Genomic DNA, 21,339 nt, shown 5'->3' on the forward strand with positions numbered 1-21,339 from the left:
TCTATGGATTTCTCATGACTGGGCAGGGGCACACCCATGGGTGGGCCTGGAAGGGCATAGGCCCCCACCCACTGGGGAAGCCAGGCCCAGCCAATCAGAATGAGTTTTTCTTAAAAAAAGGGCTTTATTACAGACAGAAATACTCATCAGTTTCATCAGCTGTCCGAGTGGCTGGTCTCAGACATCCAGCAGGTGAAGAAGCTGGATGTGGAGGTCATGGGCTGGCGTGGTTACACGTGGTCTGCGGATGTAAAGTCCGGTTGAAAGTATTACTACATTTTTGTAAACCATGTTGGAGGCGGCTTATGGTAGAGAAATTAACATTCAATTTTCTGGCAACAGCTCTGGTGGACATTTGTGCAGTCATCATGCCAATAGCAAAACTTGAGACATATGTGCTATTGTGTTGTGTGGCAAAACTGCACATTTTCAAGTGGCCTTTTATTGTCCCCAGCACAAGGTGCACCTGTGTAATGATCATGCTGTTAAACAGCTTCTTGATATCCCACACCTGTCAGGTGGATGGATTATCTTGGCAAATGGGAAATGCTCACTAACAGGGATGTAAACATATTTGTGCACAAAATTTGAGAGAAATAAGCTTTTTGTGTGAAAGGTACATTTCTGGGATCTTTTATTTCAGCTCATGAAACCAACACTTTACATGTTGCGTTTATGTTTTTGTTCAGTATGGTTGTTTAGGAAACGGTTAAAAACATTAACTTGTTTGACCATGCTGTAGGTCTAACTGTTTTTACATGCAATATTTGTTTTGTGGACTTCACCTGACAGATTGCTCTCCGGTTATGTGATTAAACAAAGGTATGTGTCATTCAATTTATTCCGCCACTGTGTGACAGTTGTCTTTTTGTTGTCTCACGGTGGCTTATGAAGGAATGCAAACAACACAATTATCACAAACTAACTTGTAATATGGCTTTTTTACTAGCTTGACTTCCCCAGTGATTTTACACAGGCACCGCTACTGCACATTTCACAAATGGAGTTCAAAACACTTGTAGAATATACACCTATGCGCATTGATGCTGTTCTGGCGGCTCATGGTGGCCCTTCTCGCAATTTAAGATACTTTATGTAGGTGTGTCCATTATTTTTGGAAGTGGTGGCGGCAAGGTAGCCTAGTGGTTAGAGCGTTGGAAGTTCAAATCCCTGAGCTGACAAGGTACAAATCTGTAATCTGCCCCTGAACAGGCAGTTAATCCACTGTTCCTAGGCCGTCATTGAAAATAAGAATTTGTTCTTAACTGACCTGCCTAGTTAAGTAAAGGTAAAATAAAAATATATTTAAAAAATGTTGAAGTTACCTGTACATTGATTTTGTAACACATTTCAATAAAGTTTTTGAATAAACATTCAAATGAATGAGTGTTCGTGGGAGTTGTGGTCCAATAGAAATTATTGACGCTTGATCTAGCGCGCACGAAACATCCAATGGACTACATCTACTCAGTCACATTTTTATTTGACCTTCATGCATGGCAGACGGAGTTTTTACCAAAGGTACAGTTTATTTACATTATACAATACATTTATGTACGTTGGTTATGCTTCTAAAGAAAATAGGCGTGGGCCTGATTTCTTTGTCTCGCTTCCGCCCGCACCCTCTGGCTTTCTGTCCGACTCCCACCCACTACCGCAAGGATTGTCCAAAACCCGACCCAGTCCCAGCAATTTTACACCCTATAGGCAGTAACAAATGCGCGAAAATAATTTTACAAATTTGTTAAATTACCCGAGATTCTCAGGTGGCCCATTATTTTAGGCTATCTGTATTACTGGGCTACAGTATACTAGTATTTGACATGCACAAGTACGGTGAAATGACTTCATTGCAATCTCAAAACCCAACAATCCAATAATCAATAGCAATGTATTACTAGAAAAAAAGACGAGGAATAGAAAATATGAAATAAACAAAGCAAGTAAGTGAGCAAGCATACAATATACAGGAAATATTTTAAAAGTCAGTTCCAATACCATATTTACATGTGCAGGGATACTGGAGTGATGGAGATACACATGTATAGGGGTAAGGGGACTAGGCAACAGGATATAAGAACAGTAGCAGCAGCTTGTATGTGAGTGGGTGTGTAGAGTCAGTATAAATGTATGTGCATATTATATGTGAGTGATTAAATTATGTGTGTAGGGCCCTGTGAGTGTGCATAGAGACGCCCAATTTCAGTTTTTGATTTGTTAAAAAAGTTTGAAATATCCAATAAATGTCGTTCCACTTCATGATTGTGTCCCACTTGTTGTTGATTCTTCACAAAAAAATACAGTTTTATATCTTTATGTTTGAAGCCTGAAATGTGGCAAAAGGTCGCAAAGTTCAAGGGGGCCGAATACTTTCGCAAGGCACTGTAAAAGGCCAATAAAGATACAAGGTAAAGAGTCCGTGCAGCTCTTTTTTTATAGCTATTTATCAGTTGTATTGCTTAGGGATAGAAGCTATTCAGTAGCATTTTGGTGTCAGACTTGATGCACCGGTACCTCTTGCCATGCTGCAGTAGAGAAAATGGTCTATGGCTTGGGGTCTTTGACAGTTTTCCAGGCGTACTTTTCACACCGCCTGATGTAGAGGTCCTGGATGGCAGGGAGCTCTGTCTGCGCATAAACGCAACAAAAAAATAAACGTCCCTTTTTCAGGACCCTTTCTTTCAAAGATAACTCGTAAAAATCCAGATAACTCCTTCATTGTAAAGTGTTTAAACACTGTTTCCCATGCTTGTTTAATGAACCATAAACAATTAATGAGCATGCACCTGTGGAACTGTCGTTAAGACACTAAGAGCTTACAGACGATAGGCAATTAAGGTCACAGTTATGAAAACCTAGGACACTAAAGAGGCCTTTCTACTGACTCTGAAAACACCAAAAGAAAGATTCCCAGGGTCCCTGCTCATCTGCATGAACGTGCCTTAGGCATGCTGCAAGGAGGCATGAGGACTGAAGATGTGGCCAGGGCAATAAATTGCAATGTCCGTACTGTGAGACACCTAAGACAGAGCTACAGGGAGACAGGATTGATCGTCCTCGCAGTGGCAGACCACGTGTAACAACACCTGCACAGGATCAGTACATCCGAACATCACACCTGCGGGACAGGTACAGGATGGCAACAACAACTGCCCGAGTTACACCAGGCATGCACAATCCCTCCATCAGTGCTCAGACTGTCCACAATAGGCTGAGAGAGGCTGGACTGTGGGCTTGTAAGCCTGTTGTAAGGCAGGTCCTCACCAGACATCACCGGCAACAACGTCGCCTATGGGCACAAACCCACCGTCGCTGGACCAGACAGGACTGGCAAAAAGTGCTCTTCACTAACGAGTCACGGTTAGGGTGATGGTCAGATTCACGTTTATCGTCGAAGGAATGAGCGTTACACAGAGGCCTGTACTCTGGAGCAGGATCGATTTGGAGGTGGAGGGTCCGTCATGGTCTGGGATGGCGTGTCACAGCATCATCGGACTGAGCTTGTTGTCATTGCAGGCAATCTCAACGCTGTGCGTTACAGGGAAGACATCCTCCTCCCTCATCTGGTACCCTTCCTGCAGGCTCATCCTGACATGACCCTCCAGCATGACAATACCATCAGCCATTCTGCTCGTTCTGTGCGTGATTTCCTGCAAGACCGGAATGTCAGTGTTCTGCCATGGCCAGCGAAGAACCCAGATCTCAAGAACTTGACAATCTTGAGGAGGAGATGCACTGCAGTACTTAATGCAGCTGGTGGCCACACCAGACTGTTACCTTTGTTCAGGGACACATTCCATTTCTGTTAGTCCCATGTCTGTGGAACTTGTTCAGTTTATGTCTCAGTTGTTGAATCTTGTTATGTTCATACAAATATTTACACATGTTAAGTTTGCTGAAAATAAACGCAGTTTACAGTGAGAGAACATTTCTTTTTTTGCTGAGTTTATATCAGCCAATATGCAAGATGTAGTTTGAAGAGCGCAGAGTTGGGAAGATTTTCAGACGGAGTAAACTATAGCCTAATCGTATTTAGGAAGTACATTTCCTTGGAAAGATGACTGCCCCGTGCTTCTCCGCCCATGCATAGGCTATATCTTTCTCTATTTAATTGAGACCACACACGCACCTAAACTCTCACGTATGGCTACTGAACTTAAAGCAACAAGAATGATGACAGCAACACTTGCTACGTTTTGCATATAGGATATAATTTAAATGTGGGGAAAATATTCAGACTCCTTCCCCTTTTCCACATTTTGTTACATTACAGCCTTATTGTACAATTGATTACATTCTCTTTTTTTCTCCTCAATCTATACACAATTTACCCCAAAATTACAGATACATTATTTACATAGGTACATTTGCAATAAGACTCGAAATTCAGCTCCGGTACATCCTGTTTCCATTGATCATCCTTGATGTTTCTACAACTTGATTGGAGTCACCTGTGGTAAATTAAATTGATTGGACATGATTTGGAAATGCACACACCTGTCTATATAAGGTCCCACAGTTGACAGTGAATGCCAGAGCAAAAACCAAGCCATGAGGTCGAAGGAATTGTCCGTAGAGTGCCGAGACAGGATTGTGTCGATGCACAGATCTGCGGAAGGGTACCAAAATATTTCTGCAGCATTGAAGGTCCCCTAGAACACAGTGGCCTCTGTCATTCTTAAATGGAAGAAGTTTAGAACCCCCCCAAGACGCTTCCTAGAGCTGGCCGCCCCGCTAAACTGACCATTCTGGGGAGAAGGGCCTTCCAGAATGACAACCATCACTGCAGCACTCCACCAATCAGGCCTTTATGGTAGAGCGGCCAGATGGCAGCTACTCCACAGTAGGACTGGGTGATATGGCCCAAATATATTATATCACGGTATTTAATTTTTTTTAAATTATATTTGTTTTTGAATAATAAAAGTTCTACATTTGCTTTGAGTAGTGAGTGATCCTAGAGTGGCAACACGTACAACCTAAGTGATTTCAGTGAGTCTTTCTTCTTTCTGATTGTTTTACACTGTTCAATTCAACCAAAACAAATTTCAGCACTCTGCATTTACTGCACTCAATTGCAGTGGTGGAAAAAGTACCCAATTGTCATACTTGAGCAAAAGTAAATATATGTTAATAGACAATTACTCAAGTGAAAGTCACCCAGTACAATACTACATGAGTAAAAGTATTTGGTTTTAAGTATACTTAAGTGTAATTTATTAAATGTACTTAAGTATAAATCATTTCAAATTCCTTATATTAAGCAAATCAGATGGCACCATTTTCTTTTTTTTTTTTTTACGGCTAGCCAGGGGGACACTCCAACACTGACTTAATTTATAAATAAAGCATTTTTGTTTAGTGAGTCCTCCGGAGCAGAGGCAGTAGATGACCATGGATGTTCTCTTGACAAGTGTGTGACTTGGACCATTTTCCTGTCCTGCTGAGCATTCAAAATGTAACAAGTACTTTTAGGTGTCAGGGAAAATGTGTGGAGTAAAAAGTACACTATTTTCTTTAGGAATGTAGTTTAGTAAAAGTTGTCAAATAGTAAAGTACAGATACAAAAACCAGACTTAAGTAGTACTTGAAAGTATTTCTACTCAATTGGGAGAATTTCCACACTGCCACGTAGCGCTCCACGATATGGGCAAATAATGAAGGACTTCTTTTTAACCGACTGTTGCAATTGTGATTTGACTTGAGAATTAGAGCAAAACTGTTGGAATCATGGAAATAGAATGACTATTCTACTGTTATAATAGTGAACACTTTAAATGCAGTGTTTGAGATGACAATTAAAATGCCAGGGAGAAGTTATTTTGACATGGTAGGAACTAAAGTGTTGATAAATGTTTCCTATGGGACCCTATAAGCGTTGGCTACATTGCATGTTTTCTCTTAGCTACTTAATGTAGCTAACATATTCTTGCTTTGCATATTCCTCTTTGATTTAGAAGATACTGTTGCACAAACAACATGCAGATTTAGGTCTACACCATCACTGGTATTATCAGGCTGTATTAGCTAGCTAAGTTTGCTCTTACTCAGTACATTTATTTGCTAGCTATTAGCTTTAGCGGCTAACAATTAGCATCCCACAAGATTTAGGGCAACTTGCTAAGAACCTGTTTTTGCTTTGTCATTATGGGGCATTGTGTGTAGATTGAGGGGAGAAAACAATTTAATCCATTTTAGAATAAGGCTGTAACAAAATGTGGAAAAAGTCAAGGGTTCTGAATACTTTCTGAATGCACTGTAGCCTACCTTTTAGGAGGCCGAGTGGCAGGCAGAGACAAATAAATGGGTAATTAATACTTATTGAAAATGAAAACACTTGCTCACCATTGTAGCCTAATCAATGCGCGAGGTCTGCCTTACATTTTTTTACTCCACCTTGACTGACGTTGGTTGAGCTCCCTACACTTTCCGTTATCAAAATGTATTTACAGGCACTGTAGTAAACAACAGTCTAATCATATGTAGTTAATTTCATATTTAACTGCCACTTGATTCTCCGCCCATGTAGGCAGCCTACTCTATTCCAATGAGACCAGACATACTAGGCACACTTGAACTTACATACCCAACTATAGAGGAGAGGTAGGCTACTGAAGTTGAACCAGTGAATTCTGAGTGTGAATAATGCAACAACAAAAGTGTTTTTAATACAATCGGTAGGCTTAAAATAATGCATTTAAAGCAGCAAGACAAACATTTTCAAATAATCTGCGGGACAATACATATTTTAATGCCAAAGTCGTCTGACTGCCCGCTCCTGGCGCACCGCAATGATCTCTGTCGGCTCCATCGGGAATGCAGCCCTCTACATCACACATTCAAATCAAGTGGGATGGTCAGCGTTACAATGTAATCGCTTATATGTTGTAGTTTAGCTACTGTCGTAATTTTATGACTGCTAACTTTATGCCGGTGTGTTCCTTAGGTTTGTGCGGGCTCCACCACCCCTGGCTTGTTGCAGCCGGATATTCCTGTAGTGGACCGCTCTGTGCGACTGCTGCGGCCGTCAAAACAATCCCCTTGCAAACTGACAGCACAGGTAGGCAGTTGTCAGTGACATGTACAATTTAGCTGTCTTACAGTAGTTATAGGTATGGATATTAAGTTTCACTCATTCACAAAAATTCTCTACTTCACCATCACAAGGAGATAATCTCTTCTCTTTTTTTTTGTAGATGTCACTGACAAGATCCTGAACCTTCCCCTTGAAATGCCAGATTTCTTCCGCTTGTCAGAACTGTTCTCCTTGAAAGATCTATTCGATGCCAGAGTTCACCTCGGCCACAAGAAAGGCTGCAGACACAGGTGTGTTGAATATGATTTCCATATTTCATCTAACAGTTGCACTATGATTTTTTTTTTTTGTCAACTTGTCATTGTGCTTCACATTAGACTTATGACTGATCTACCGTCTTGGATCAGACAAGTAGAACAAAGAATCTCCATTGGACAAAATGTTTGTCAGCTTTCAGATATTAGAGACAGCATGTAAGTATAAACAGACTGACGTTCTCACACAAACAATCTCTGGTTTCTCTCTCTCCTTTGCTCCCGCTCTTTCTCCCTCCCTCTCTTGTAGGCTGATGGAGCCCTACCTGTTCGGCAGTCGTCTGGACCAAGACATCATCGACCTAGACCAGACAGTGGAGCACCTCCAGAGCGCCCTAAACTTTACCGCCCACATCGCCTACCGTGGCGGTGTCATCCTCTTCGTCTCACGCCGCCGCCCGTTTGGTCACCTGGTGGAGAGCACGGCGCAAGACTGCGGAGAATATGCCCACACACGCTACTGGCAGGGCGGCCTGCTCACCAATGCACCCATCCAGTATGGCCCGGGGGTTCGGCTGCCTGACCTCATCGTCTTCTTCTCAACGCTCAACAACGTCTTCCAGCAGCACGTGGGCGTCCTTTACGCGGCCAAGATGAATATACCCACAGGACTCTAACTGCAACCCCAGCCTGGTGACTTACCCGGTGCCTGGGAATGACGACACACCAGCCGCTATGGAGTTGTACTGCCGCCTGTTCAAGATGACCATCAATCTTTATCTTTCAATCGTTACAAATCTTTACCTTTTGGCTAAGAGAGTAGTATCTGGAGGCAAGTGTTCCACTTCTTCTTAGTTTGCCCCAACATATGGATATCAGATTATGGATGTATGACAAAGAAGAGAAGAGAGAGGATTCATTTTCAGTATTTGAACATGGACAAGGACATTACTGCTAAAATACTCTGAATACTCTATGAAGCATCATGTTTCAGCAACAGATTTGGTGATTTTGTACAGAATTGTTGCTCTTTTTCTAGATGTATCTGGAGAAACTGGTGTACAAAATGTGTAATTCCAATGTTTGTTCCATCATCAACTGATCCAGGTTTGATCAGCATGTTTCCATATTATTGCTAAATCTCAGCTTGTTTTTCATTGTCTGGTCAAATTCAATGAAAAAATAGCATTTCTGTATAAATGACATGATTGCACTACACTCATTCTATTTATCAAGTAAACTTTATTTTTACTAAATTTGTTTGGTCTCTTTTGTATGCATTTTTCTACACGCACACTTAGTGGATTTTAATACTGGGCTAAAATCTTAGTGTACAAGTCATGTCCAACTAGTGCAAAAAAAAAACTTACTTTGGCAATGACTAAATTCATCTAATTGTTGTGCCAAAATGTATAGCTATGGCATGTTTATTATTACATATGAAACTTACACCAAGCAGAGTGATCATGGTGACTCAAGTGGAAGGGTTATTGCACCCACTGTATAGCAATCAACATATCAGATGTCTTCATCGTAGCTTCTAGTTTTGATCAACTTAAACCATGTTTCCATCCACAGTTTTTATGTGAGTAAAGTCCTGTCGTTTTAAAAAATCAGGACAGCTGTTTTGGAAACAGGAAATGTAAGTTGCATTTTATGAGGACAGATCATTTGTTTGTTCAACATGGTGGGATCTTTTTGCGTCTAAAGTTAATTGTGTGAAACGGCAGTGGAAACACCTCTATGCGCAAATATTTATATAATAACCATCCTATCGTAGTAAATTTGGAGTGGTGATAATATGGTGTGTTTCTCCCACTACGCCTCACGAGACCATGAAGTTTATTAGGCTACAGATTAAATATAGTAAATAATGATGAACTTTACAGGATGGTGAAAGTGCACTGTGATCTTGATGCTCCTTTCCAATAAATATTGTGGGTCTTATTCTGGTGACATGATGATTGATGCTTGACTGCCGTTTGACAAACACAACTATTCTCACTCTTATCCATAATCTCATGTAGATCAGGAATGGGAAACTTTAGTGGGGGTGGGGGCCACAAAAAAACTGAACTCACCATGGGGGCTGCAGTGGTTCTGCGTACCCCACCCCTGCCCTCCCCCCCCCTGTGAGCAAAACATTTTATAGCCCCCCTCGTGCCAGCGAAGAGAAAATAATTCCTACAATTTTGCCATGGGAGGTAGAGAAAATGTTGCCATTTTAAAGCAAGTTTGCTGCAATTCTACTCATTTCGCCATGGAGAGGACAGAAATAATTGCAGTTTTACCGTTAATTTCCTACAATTAAAAACTGTTTGCGATCAATGGGCCACACCCTGGTCGGTAATTCGACCATGCTTACTACAAGTTTAGATAGCTGGCCTCTAGACTAATTTACCAATCTAAATACATTTAGCGGCTGCTGATGCGCAACCAAATTTCGAAATTGCACCCTGTGTATTCTATTATGCTGACTCTCAACAGTAGGTTGAGACCCAGACAGTTCCTAAAAAATAAATACATTGGGGCCACGGTGTCAACAGCCTACCAGCACTGTGAGCTGTTGGTTGGAGCAGGGTTTCCCAAAGTCGGTCCTGGGGCTCCCCTCCCCTGTGTGCACGTTTTGTTTTTTGCCCAAGCACTGCAAAGCGGATTCAAACAATCAAAGATTGATGCGTTGGTAAATTGAATCAGCTGTGTAGTGCTAGGGAAAAGCACCAAACATTCACCTGGGGGCCCAGGACCGACTATGGGAAACGTTGGGCTAGAGTGCACATGCCAAGGCCAGAGTAGGCATATTTGCTATTTAATTAATGCAACCGTTTTAGTGAAAAAACTATCGGTAGAGTTGAAAATGCGATGGAAACATATTGAACTTTAAGCTTTTTTTTAGCTCACTGATTTTGTTCCGCAAAAAGTACATTTGGTTGAAACCCCACTGGTGTGGAAAAGGCGCATATTTACTTTTCGCTTATTCTGCAGTATTCACTTAAATCTGCCGCCAATTGGACGGAAACCTAGCTAGTCGACCTGTATGCGATTGAATGTAGTAGGTAGCCTAGTGGTTAGAGCGTTGGACTAGTAACCGCAAGGTTGTAAATTCAAACCCCCGAGCTGACAAGTTACAAATCTGCCGTTCTGCCCCTGAACAGGCAGTTAACCCACTGTTCCTAGGCCGTCATTGAAAATAAGAATTTTTTCTTAACTGACTTGCCTGGGTAAAAAAAAAAAAATGCATATTTGCTTGCCTTAAATTGTCCTTCAAAGATTCCGTAGGTGATCCTTATAAATAGACACCACCCCGTTTTTCGTTCTCTTGTTCTCACTCAGAAGTCTGAGCATGGTGAGTAGCACATTTTGGTTTACGTGTTTAGTTTCAAACATGAGTATTTGAGTACTTGTTGTCTAGTGCAGCAGCGTGTGTGTATGTATGTCTATATGTATACGTGTTTTATTTCCACTCTAAAATTGAGTTATAACCATATGCACGTGGTTCAGTACTACTGTACAGACCGTTTCTGATACGGTTGGCAACGATGTTTCGGGAACGTCCTGAGAAATATTCGAAGTAACATGTTGCTGATTCAATTAACGCATGTAACTTAGTCTGACATTGGCTGTTGGCAATTGCGGCTAGCAAAAGTAGCTCACTGACTGCCAATCACTCACGTCCTATACGCTTATTTTTTTTTCTTTAAAATGTCCTCTTTATAATTAGAGGCGTTGCACGCTCGTTTTGTGGCGTTTCCGTTTATGCGATGGCCACGTGGGCGCGCACATATTTTGTGGCTCTACATTTTATGTAGGTGTACATGTAAACTACTAAAAGGGGCAACTCCTCCACATTTCAACCTCATTCATTATCTCCAGCCCCAAACCAGTGTCTACATATGCGAAATCGTTACGTTTCTGTGGTTAAAAGATAAAGGTCCTAAAGGCTTCTAACATCACGGTAGGCTTAGTTGTAAGAAACTGTTTATTATATATGTGAGTAGCTTTTAACCAGAGGGAGTCTATTTTCTTCCTCCCCATAATGACCTGCGAAGATCAGTGTTTGAAAATCAGTCTTTAGACTTTTGTCATCTGCTAAAACCTAACTGCCGTTTTCACATATGTCGACTGTTTTTGTGGCGGAGTTGCTCTTTTTAAGTGTTAAGAATCATTAATGTCCTGTGTTCTCTTTTATAGTCTCCAAGGTGAAGAGTACAATGAGGAACATTAGATGCCACCATGACCTATTGGTGTCACTGTCCAAGCAAATGGCACATGAACGTAGCAGTAAGCCTGCCTTTTCTCCCTGAAAGAATATAGTGGTAAGCTACACCAGGTTGCATTTGGAACTCTGTCCAGTCTTAAAAAAGTAATGTGTAATTGGTCTGTGATGAGAAATCATGCACCACGCTGAACTTGTGATGGATAACCCCTACCACATTATCTGAGACCTACACAGACATGGTTACAAATAAATGCTGGTTCATAAGGCTGGGTTGTGAATGCTTGGTTCTGGTTTCCCCAACATGGATTAAGCCTACTTCTGGGCTAAAGCTATTTCTATGGCGAATCCATATAGGCTCCTACTAACAGTTTAATGGGCTTGTTTCTCAGAAGACCAGTTTTACCAATGGTGGTTCTTGCCCTTTGTGATGTAACTGTCTACAATGCCACTGTTACAATGAGCGGGCAGACAAACTAACCAATGATGGCACGGCTGCCCTGTTCAGTGGGCATAGAACCGGCCTGATATGCCCATGTTGGCTTTTTTTTCCCCCTTGCTCGGTTTCCTTAACTGTTACCATCCTGTTATTTTCAGATGTCTGGTGGTGCAGCACTGCTTGCTGACTTACTGGTTAGTGGGTCATGATGTGACGCCACAAGCAATTGTAAGTCCTTGCCTCAATTGGTTATGCACTGGCTAAATCTATTGTTCTCCTAGCAATCTGCCCCTTGAGGTGTTGCCGTCCGACTGTACGTGTTGAGCCTGTGTCATGAGGGGCGGAGAGTGACAGGGCTATGTCTACGCCAAGGACCCAGAACAGTGGGTACTTGGAGTGATCATAGCGGCAACAGTGTATGAAATGTAATGCTAGTAAATGACGGGTTCATATCATACATTTAACGTTCCGTTTTCTCTGGTTGTCCTTAGGATGTGAAGTTGCCAATGCGAAATTGGTATACCGCTGGTTGGTGTCCTAGCGGCTGTGACCTGGAAGTAGCAGAATTATTGCCGCCTTTCCTCCCTGAAAGAATGCTGTGCAGTGTGCACATAACAGCGGTAGGCAGCATCCATGGCAGTTAAACTTTAGGTCTTAAAATAAATGTGTAATAGGTCTGTGATGAGAAATCATGCACCACGCTGAACTTGTGATGGATAACCTCTACCACATAATCTGAGACCTGCAGAGACATGGTTACAAATAAATGCTGGTTCATAAGGCTGGGTTGTGAATGCTTGGTTCTGGTTTCCCAGACATGGATTAAGCCTACTTCTGGGCTAAAGCAATTTCATTGAAGAATCCATATTCCATACCCCTAACCGTTTAATTGGCTTGTTTTTCAGAAGACCAGTTACTAATGGTACTTCTTGGTGGTTCTTGCCCTCTGCAATGCCACTGTGACAATGAGCGGGCAGACTGAAACTAACCAATGATGGCATGGCTGTCCTGTTCAGTGGGCATGGAACTGGGCCTAATTGGCCCAGGTATCCATCCCCCTCACCGGGAGGAAAGGATGTGTCTATGACCTATTAATCAAGCACATTTGCGCTTGATATGGCTGATGCTTTAGAACAGGGGCATTCAACCCTTGTCCTACGACAGGGTTTCCCAAAATGTCCTCTTGACCCCGAGGGGTGCACGTTTTTGCTTTTGTCGAAGCACTGCACAGCTGATTTAAATGGACTAATCAAGCTTTGATCACTTTAATCAGTTGTAAGTGCAAAATCCAAAACGCTACCCTTCGAGGCCTGGAGCCTGCTGGGGTTCTGTCCTACCTGATAATTGCACCCACCTTGGGTCCCAGTTATAAATCAGTCCCCGGTTTAGAGTAAAACTCAGTGGAACTGGCTTTGAGGTCCAGACTGAGGGCTGTTGCACTAGCAGCAATCTACTTGGACTAACTTAATAGATCTACACTTTGACTATTTGTTGGTTTTGTTTCGTAACTGTTACCATCTTGTTATTTTCAGATAAAGGATGGTCTGGAGGTGAAGCAGTGCTGACCTACTGGTTATAGTGGGTCTTGATGAGGCGCCACAAGCCACGGTAAGTCCTTGCTGAGTTTGGTTACGCACTGGCTAAATGTCTTGTTCTCCTAGCAATCTGCCCCTTGAGGTGTTGCAGTCCGACTACGTGTTGAGCCTGTGTCATGAGGGGCGGAGAGTGACAGGGCTATGTCTACGCCAAGGACCCAGAACAGTGGGTACTTGGAGTGATCATAGCGCCAACATTGGCAGCAGTATATGAAATGTAATGCGGGTAAATGACCGGGGTTCATATCATACATGTAACGTTCAGTTTTCTCTGGTTGTCCTTCGGATGTGAAGCTGCCAATGAGAAGTTGGTATTTTGGTGTCCTAGCAGATGTAACCTGGAAGTAGCAGAATGATTGCCGCCTTTCCTCCCTGAAAGAATGCTGTGCACAGAACAATAAGCAACATCCATGGCATTTTAACTTTAAGTCTTAAAATAAAATGTTTAATGAGAAATCATGCACCACGCTGAACTTGTGATGGATAACCTCTACCACATTATCTGAGACCTGCAGAGACAGTTACAAATTCACACAAGGCTTATTAATGCTACACTGAGCAAATGAACGGGTTGGTTTCATGAGCTGAAATAAAAGCTCGCAGAAATCTTCCATGCGCACAAGAACCTTATTTCTCAAATGTTTTGCACAAACTTGTTTATACCTGTTAGTGAGCACTTTCCTTTGCCAAGATGATCCATCCACTTGATATGTGACATAAGCTTCTTTATTAAACAGCATGACCATTACACAGGTACACCTTGTGCTGTGAAAAAAAATATGCCGTTTTGTCAACACAATGTCATAGATCTCTCATGTTGAGGGAGCGCAATTAGCATGCCCGACTGCAGGAATGTCAACCAGAGCTGTTGCCAGATTTGGATTTTAATTTCTCTACCATAAGCAGCCTCCCAACATTTTAGAATTTGTCAGGACTTCCATATTTTCACCTATAGGATCTGAGACCGCTACCCGGACAGCTGAAACTGGGTTTGCTCAACATTCAGTTCTGCATGGACTGTCAAACAGTCTCAGGACACTTGGGTGTCTTGACCTGACTATGCTCACCTTTGCTGGAGGAGTTGGAGTGTGCCCTTCACAGGTGTATCCCAGTTTCAACTGTACTGGGTAGGTGGTAGGCAGCATCCAGTGTTGTGTGGGTGCGCAGTTTGCTGATGTCAAAGTTGCGAAGAGTGCCCTATGGTGGCAGTGGTGTTACGATATGGGCAGGCATAAGCTATGGACAACTACATACAAATTGCCGTCGATAATATGTAATTGTGTTTGAGGTTCCGTGATGAGATCCTGAGGCCCGTTGTGCCGCCATCTGTCTCAACTCGTGTTTCAGTGCTAATCCGTGGCCCTATGTTGTAATGATCTGTACACAATTCCTGTGAGCTGAAATGTCCTGTTTCTTCCATGGCTTACATACAGAGCATGTTTATGATGCTTTGTATGATTGTGTGTTCCTGCAATATCCATCTACTTCAAACAGGCCACACTCACCTCATCTGCTCAACTCTATGCGAAGGAGATGTTGTGATGCCTGAGGTAAATGGTTGTTGCACGAGCCTTTATCTGTGACAAATCTATTCCCTGTCATGTGAAATCTATAGATTAGGGCCTACTGGATTTAGTACCATAGCCTGATTTTCCTTGTGACTTACTTAACTTTGAAAATTTGAAATTAGTTCGGTATAGATTAAACCTACTAATGGACTAAAGCTCTTTCAATGGAGAATCCATGTAGGCACCAATGTTTAATAGGTTTGTTTTTCAGCACATGTATTCATGGTGTTTCCTACCTCTTGATGTACTTGTGGCTCCAATTGCATGACAAACTGACCCACAATGACTTAACTGCCCGCTTTAGTGGGAAGCAGGTACGGCACAGTCTCAGGTACCCAGACCCTCGCCAGGAGGGCAGAGTGTCCTAACCTATTAATCACGCACGTTTGGTGCAATACTCAAGAACTAGCATCAATGTATTTGGACCCACTACTTAATGTGTATGCTGTTGCCTTGATATGTTGCTCTTCAAACTTACCTGTTACATCTTTATTTTCAGAGTCTGGCAGTGTGGGGTTGACATGGAGCCACAGGTCATTGTAAGTCTGCCTCATTTGGTTACACACTGGCTAAATGTGTATATTGGTCTCATCGAAATCTGCCCCTTGAGGTGTTGCAGTCCGACTATGTGTTGAGCCTGTGTCATGAGGGGCGGAGAGTAACCGGGCTATGTCTACGCCAAGGACCCAGGACAGTGGGTACTTTGCATGACTATGGCGCCGATATTGGGACCCATTTTAGACCAGCAGACAAATGTCATCTTATAGTGCTTGAACAGGTGGCTGAGTGCTTGATTTAAGCTCCCTCAGTAGTTTAGCCTGTTTTGCCAAAACCACTTATTACTGACTGGTAATTGCCATTGGGCCAATACTTAGTTGATTCAACTAACCTGAGGTTTTATGACTTGGTCACTTTTTTTTTAAAAGGGTTGCCAGGTGTTTTTCATTCTCACCAATTTCCTGATTTGATAGATGGGACAGGTGCTGAAGAACGACTGAAGATTGGCCTGTTGAAGATGAAAGGTGGCAGTACCTTAGAAGAAAGCAGATTGTTCAGTTGCCGGTCCTAGACTAGGGTGCCATCAGATTGTGTATGCAGCTGCCACTATTATAGCCATTAGATGCCGTTAATCACAGCGAGCTCAGTTTAGGTTTCTGGTTATCATGCGAAAACCCTGGGTGACCTAGGTGAAATTGGCTCAACAAATATTAAACATACCTGCCCTGTTCGATTTGAATAAATGCATTGCTTTCAAGATCATTCAAATAAACTCAAGCTGATCTCAGTGGCTGTTTATTATTATTTTAAGCATTTCTTCAGATGCCCTTCACTGACAACTACAGATAGCTGAATGTTGATGTGTGAAGTCACAGGTCTGCTGGAATGGATGGACAAACTACAATGGTAACAGGATTAATCGGAATGGCAGCTTTCATAACAAATCGGTATTTTTGGACACTGATCATGGCCGATGCGATTGCAGCAAGGAGCTGGCATTAAACGTGTCTGTTTTATAAATCTTAACATTGTCACTAGTTACCTACACATGGTTATTTCCAGCTTGTCCTGCGTTGCCTGTTAAGTCATTGAAATTTAGCCTACTTTGCCAAATGGGTGATTTTATAAGCGTATTTGTGAAAGCACTTGTGTACCTAACCATAAACACCTTAATCAATACAAGTATGTATAAAGTGCCTATAAGAACATCCAATCAATGGTATAGAGAGTCCTATAACCTCAACCTAAAACTTCTTACCTGGGAATATTGAAGACTCATGTTAAAAGGAACCACCAGCTTTCATGTTCTGAGCAAGGAACTTAAACGTTAGCTTTTTTTTAACATGGGACTTATTGCATTATTTAAACATGTTTCATTAGAGGCTAAAAGGATTCATGTAACTATTCATTCAGTATTGGTGTAATTGTCATAACTTTATTTTTTAAATTGGCTGATCTAAACAGGATGCTTTCAAAGTTCCCCATAAGTGGCTGTATATTGGCCATTGTTTGGAGTGCAGTCTACTTGTTCCAGATATGTTCATGAGATTGGTTATGGGATCTTCCCATGAGAAATCCTTTTTTATGCCTCTAGCTTTCTGAGTGGATCATATTCCAGACAGGAAATGTATAATAACTCACTATACAATTACATCAGATTTTTTCATGGCACTAGTTTATTCAGTACGACTTCTCTTAAAAGTAGAGTAGTTTCAAATTACCATCGCAAGGCCCAGAGCATACATCAACCTTCCAATTTAAGTTTTCAGCATGGCTCTAAGAAAAGTACAAGTACCTCTAGAGTAAATGACGGTAGAGTTTGGACATGCTTCCCTTATCGGCAGGTCCTGTAGTTTTGCCCTGGTTGAAGTTCTATTGGGGGAACTTCAGGGTTGTATTCATCAGAGCACGCCATCAACATTAAGAATTTGACTTATGTACAATGACAGCCGACACGGGCCAATTGTGCACTGCCCTATGGGACTTCAACCAGGTTGCGCCACTCAGGAGCGCAGCGTTCCTGACTAGATGTAACAGTAAACAAATCCAGGACACGCCAGGCAAAAACAAGGTGGCTGGGTGTGCGTATAATGCTTATGTCCAACTACTTAGCATAACTGCCACATTAGCTAACATTGGACTCAAATTGAAATTTGTAACATGAAATAGATGGACATCCACAAATTAATGTTAGGTCTACCCGAGTCAAGTTCTCTAATGAATATGACCCAGGTCTGAGCCAGGATCCTAGTATCTCTGTGGTCCTCAGGAGTACTGTGTGTTGGAGATGGTCTTCCACAGCAGGGTCTTGAGGTTGTTGAGGACCAGTGAGTGGTGCACCTCCATCTGGCTAGCCAGGCTGCTGAGCGTCACACAGGTGCTGAGCTGCTTCTCCAGGTCTGTACGGAGGTCCTGGGGCGCCCCGAACAGCAGGTAGTCTTGTAGCAGCACACACACCTTGGCCAGGTTGGGCTGGACCACTTCCGTGTTACACTGCTTCACCAACCGATCGCAGGTGGCCGTGCAGTCACTCCCGAAGGTGCAGTCAGCGTTGGTCTCGCAGTGACGCCCCCGCAGGAACTCCCGGACTGCCGTCTCAGACGCCACACTGCGCAGGTCGGCCATCTTGCAGTCGTACTTGAAGTTGTAGCCCACATGGCGCGGGCTGGCATCACACATCAGGAAGCTGCCATATGCCCCGTGGAACACCTGTTGATAATGTGGTATATAATTAGATAACTGTCTGCGAAAATAGAAAGCTTTTCATAGTATGTGAATTTTTGAAAATGGAGTATGGTTTAAATGCCCGGATGTATACTAATTTCGGCTCTTCGTCTGGTAAAATAAACTCAGCAAAACAAGACACGTCTCATTCAGGACCCGGTCTTTCAAAGATAATTTGTAAAAATCCAAATAACTTCACAGATGTTCATTGGAAAGGGTTTAAACACTTCCCGTGCTTGTTCAATGAACCATAAACAATTAATGAACATGCACCTGTGGAAAAGTCGTTAAGACATTAACAGTTTACGGAAGGTAGGCAATCAAGGTCACAGTTATGACAACTTAGGACACTAAAGAGGCCTTTCTACTGACTGTCTGGGGTGGTGTGTCACAGCATCATCGGACTGAGCTTGTTGTCATTGCATGCAATCTCAACGCTGTGCGTTACAGGGAAGACATCCTCCTCCCTCATGTGGTACCCTTCCTGCAGGCTCATCCTGACATGACCCTCCAGCATGACAATGCCACCAGCCATACTGCTCGTTCTGTGCGTGATTCCCTGCAAGACCGGAATGTCAGTGTCTGCCATGGCCAGCGATGAGCCCAGATCTCAATCCCATTGAGCATGTCTGGGACCTGTCGGATCGGAGGGTGAGGGCTAGGGCCATTCCCCCCAGAAATGTCCGGAAACTTGCAGGTGCCTTGGTGGAAGAGTGGAGAAACATCTCACAGCAAGAACTGGCAAATCTGGTGCAGTCCATGAGAAGGAGATGCACTGCAGTACTTAGTATCTGGTGTGGCCACCAGTTGCATTGACTGTTACTTTTGATTTTGACCCCCCCTTGTTCAGGGACACATTATTCAATTTCTGTTAGTCACATGTCTGTGGAACTTGTTCAGTTTGTCTCATTTGTTGAATCTTATGTTCCTACAAATATTTACACATGTTAAGTTTGCTGAAAATAAATGCAGTTGACAGTGAGAGAACGTCACTTTTTTTTGCTGAGTTTATGATGCATAATGCATTGGAAGAGGTGGACTGTGAATTATAGGCGCTGGTTCTCTTCAAGTAGCCAAACAACAAAACTAGGCTACTTAATTGGGAAGCTTCTACGGTGGTGTTCAAATGTAAGTGAAGTCGTTGTTGTTCTGCTTTAAAAAATGATCATGAGTATTGCATCCTAGGCAACATCTTTGAAAAGTCTTTAAAAATGTTTCATCCATAGTAGATTCTGTTCTCTTATTTAAGTGTTTCTTGGCCTTTGTCATAGCTTTTAAACTAAACACTAAACCATCTTTTGATTTCTGAATGTGTTGGCACTGGGCACTCAGGATGTGGCTTCCTTATGTTAATCAGGCCTTTTGATTTGAAAATATGGATTGTTTTTGCTTTGTAGGCTACTTATACTGAACCAAAAAATATAAAAAGGCCCTAATCTATGGATTTCACATGACTGGGATTACAGATATGTGACCCGTTTCAGGAAAGTAGAGGGTCACTTGTATGCCATCTGTAAATAAGATTGTCAAATTAAGCCACAGAAAAAGTGAGCAACCTTCCCGCTAGCCATGATTGGCTGAGATAATGAGTGGGCTGGACATGCTGAGAGAGGAGTTTGGATTGGTCTGCCATTGTAGCACACTTCTATTTGAGCTGGTCAGTATGTGTAGGTAATCATGTCTTAAAGAGGCTTTTTATGAAATGAGTTTGGATGGGGGCTAAAGCTTAATATGATTATGGCATTGCACACGGTCAGTGTGAACCAGAGTGACTTGACACAACGGGCCATTGATCACAGATACCTTAAAAACAAAAAAAGTAGGGGCGCGGATCAGAAAACCAGTCAGTATCTGGTGTGACCGCCATTTGCCTCATGCAGCGCGACATCTCCTTAGCATTGAATTCATCAGGCCGTTGTTTGTGGCCTGTGGAATGTTGTCCCACTCCACTCCAATGGCTGTGCGAAGTTGCTGGATATTGTCAGGAACTGGAACACGCTGTCGTACACGTCGATACAGAGCATCCCAAACGTGCTCAATGAGTGACATGTCTGGTGAGTATACAGGCCATGGAAGAACTGCCATTTTCTATGCGACATGGGGCCATGATTTTATCAGGCTGAAACATGATGGCAGCGGATGAATGGCACGACAATGGGCCTCATGACCTTGTCAGTTTCTCTGTACATTCAAATTGCCATTGATAACATGCAATTGTGTTCGATGTCCGTAACTTATGCCTGCCCATACTGTAACCCCACCGTCACCAAGGGTCACTCTGTTCATAATGTTCACATCAGCAAATCGCTCGCCCACACGACACCATACACGTTGTCTGCGGTTGTGAGGCCGGTTGGACGTACTGCCAAATTCTCTAAAACGACGGAGGGGGATTATGGTAGAGAAATGAACAATCAATTCTCTAGCAACAGCTCTGGTGGCATGCTGACTGCAGGAATGTCCAAGTGCACACTCCTTCAAAACTTGAGACATTTATGCCATTGTGTTGTGACACAACTTCACATTTTAGAGTGGCCTTTTAATTGTCCCTGGCACAAGGTGCACCTGTGTAATGATCATGCTCTTTATTCAGCCGTGGCATACTGCATACCTTTTACTAAATGGTACGTGCTAAATAGTATGCAACATTGAGTACATGGTATGTAATACGGTATATGGGCATTCAGACACGGTCAGTATCTTATCTTTACCTCTTCTATGAACTCCAGCAGGCCGATGGTGATGCGGGCCCTCCGGGGCCACGCCGGGGCCAGCCACTGGTTCATGCTGGAGCTTAGGGCCTCCGGGACTAACGCTTGCAGGTAGCTGGGGACCTCCAGCCTGTAGAGGGAGCTGTGAATTGAATGTTATTTGGGGTAAAAAAAAAAAATGGACACACAAACACACACACACACACACACTACCAGTCAAAAGTTTGGACACACCTACTCATTCAAGGGTTTTTCTTTATTTTGACCATTTTCATCATTGTAGAATACTGAAGACATC

The 21,339-nt window shown here is 42.7% G+C and overlaps 1 protein-coding gene, 3 non-coding genes and 1 pseudogene across 6 annotated transcripts in view; 4 read left to right on the plus strand and 1 right to left on the minus strand.

The window, feature by feature from the left end:
• Window positions 1-1,400: 1,400 nt before the first annotated feature.
• LOC109873814 (28S ribosomal protein S2, mitochondrial-like) lies at window positions 1,401-16,393 on the plus strand (annotated as a pseudogene).
• Window positions 12,230-12,361, plus strand: LOC116358347 (small nucleolar RNA SNORA17). The gene has a single exon (XR_004206246.1). It is a non-coding gene; the product is annotated as a small nucleolar RNA SNORA17 (small nucleolar RNA).
• Window positions 13,610-13,739, plus strand: LOC116358346 (small nucleolar RNA SNORA17). Its single transcript, XR_004206245.1, has one exon. It is a non-coding gene; the product is annotated as a small nucleolar RNA SNORA17 (small nucleolar RNA).
• Window positions 15,706-15,835, plus strand: LOC116358345 (small nucleolar RNA SNORA17). The gene has a single exon (XR_004206244.1). It is a non-coding gene; the product is annotated as a small nucleolar RNA SNORA17 (small nucleolar RNA).
• An 866-nt stretch (window positions 16,394-17,259) lies between the features above and the next one.
• LOC109874416 (divergent protein kinase domain 1B) overlaps window positions 17,260-21,339 on the minus strand; it is a 29,896-nt gene continuing 25,816 nt past the window's right edge. For all 3 annotated transcript variants that reach the window (XM_031808959.1, XM_020466303.2, XM_031808958.1), the window contains 2 exons: window positions 21,042-21,183; window positions 17,260-18,315 (listed from right to left, as the gene is read on the minus strand). In XM_031808959.1, the coding sequence (XP_031664819.1) occupies window positions 17,872-18,315; window positions 21,042-21,183 (586 nt within the window). In that variant the 3' untranslated portion in view covers window positions 17,260-17,871. The remainder of the gene's footprint in view (window positions 18,316-21,041; window positions 21,184-21,339) is intronic.

The sequence above is a fragment of the Oncorhynchus kisutch genome, linkage group LG29 (assembly GCF_002021735.2).
Source record: "Oncorhynchus kisutch isolate 150728-3 linkage group LG29, Okis_V2, whole genome shotgun sequence".
NCBI classification, from domain to species: Eukaryota; Metazoa; Chordata; class Actinopteri; order Salmoniformes; family Salmonidae; genus Oncorhynchus; species Oncorhynchus kisutch.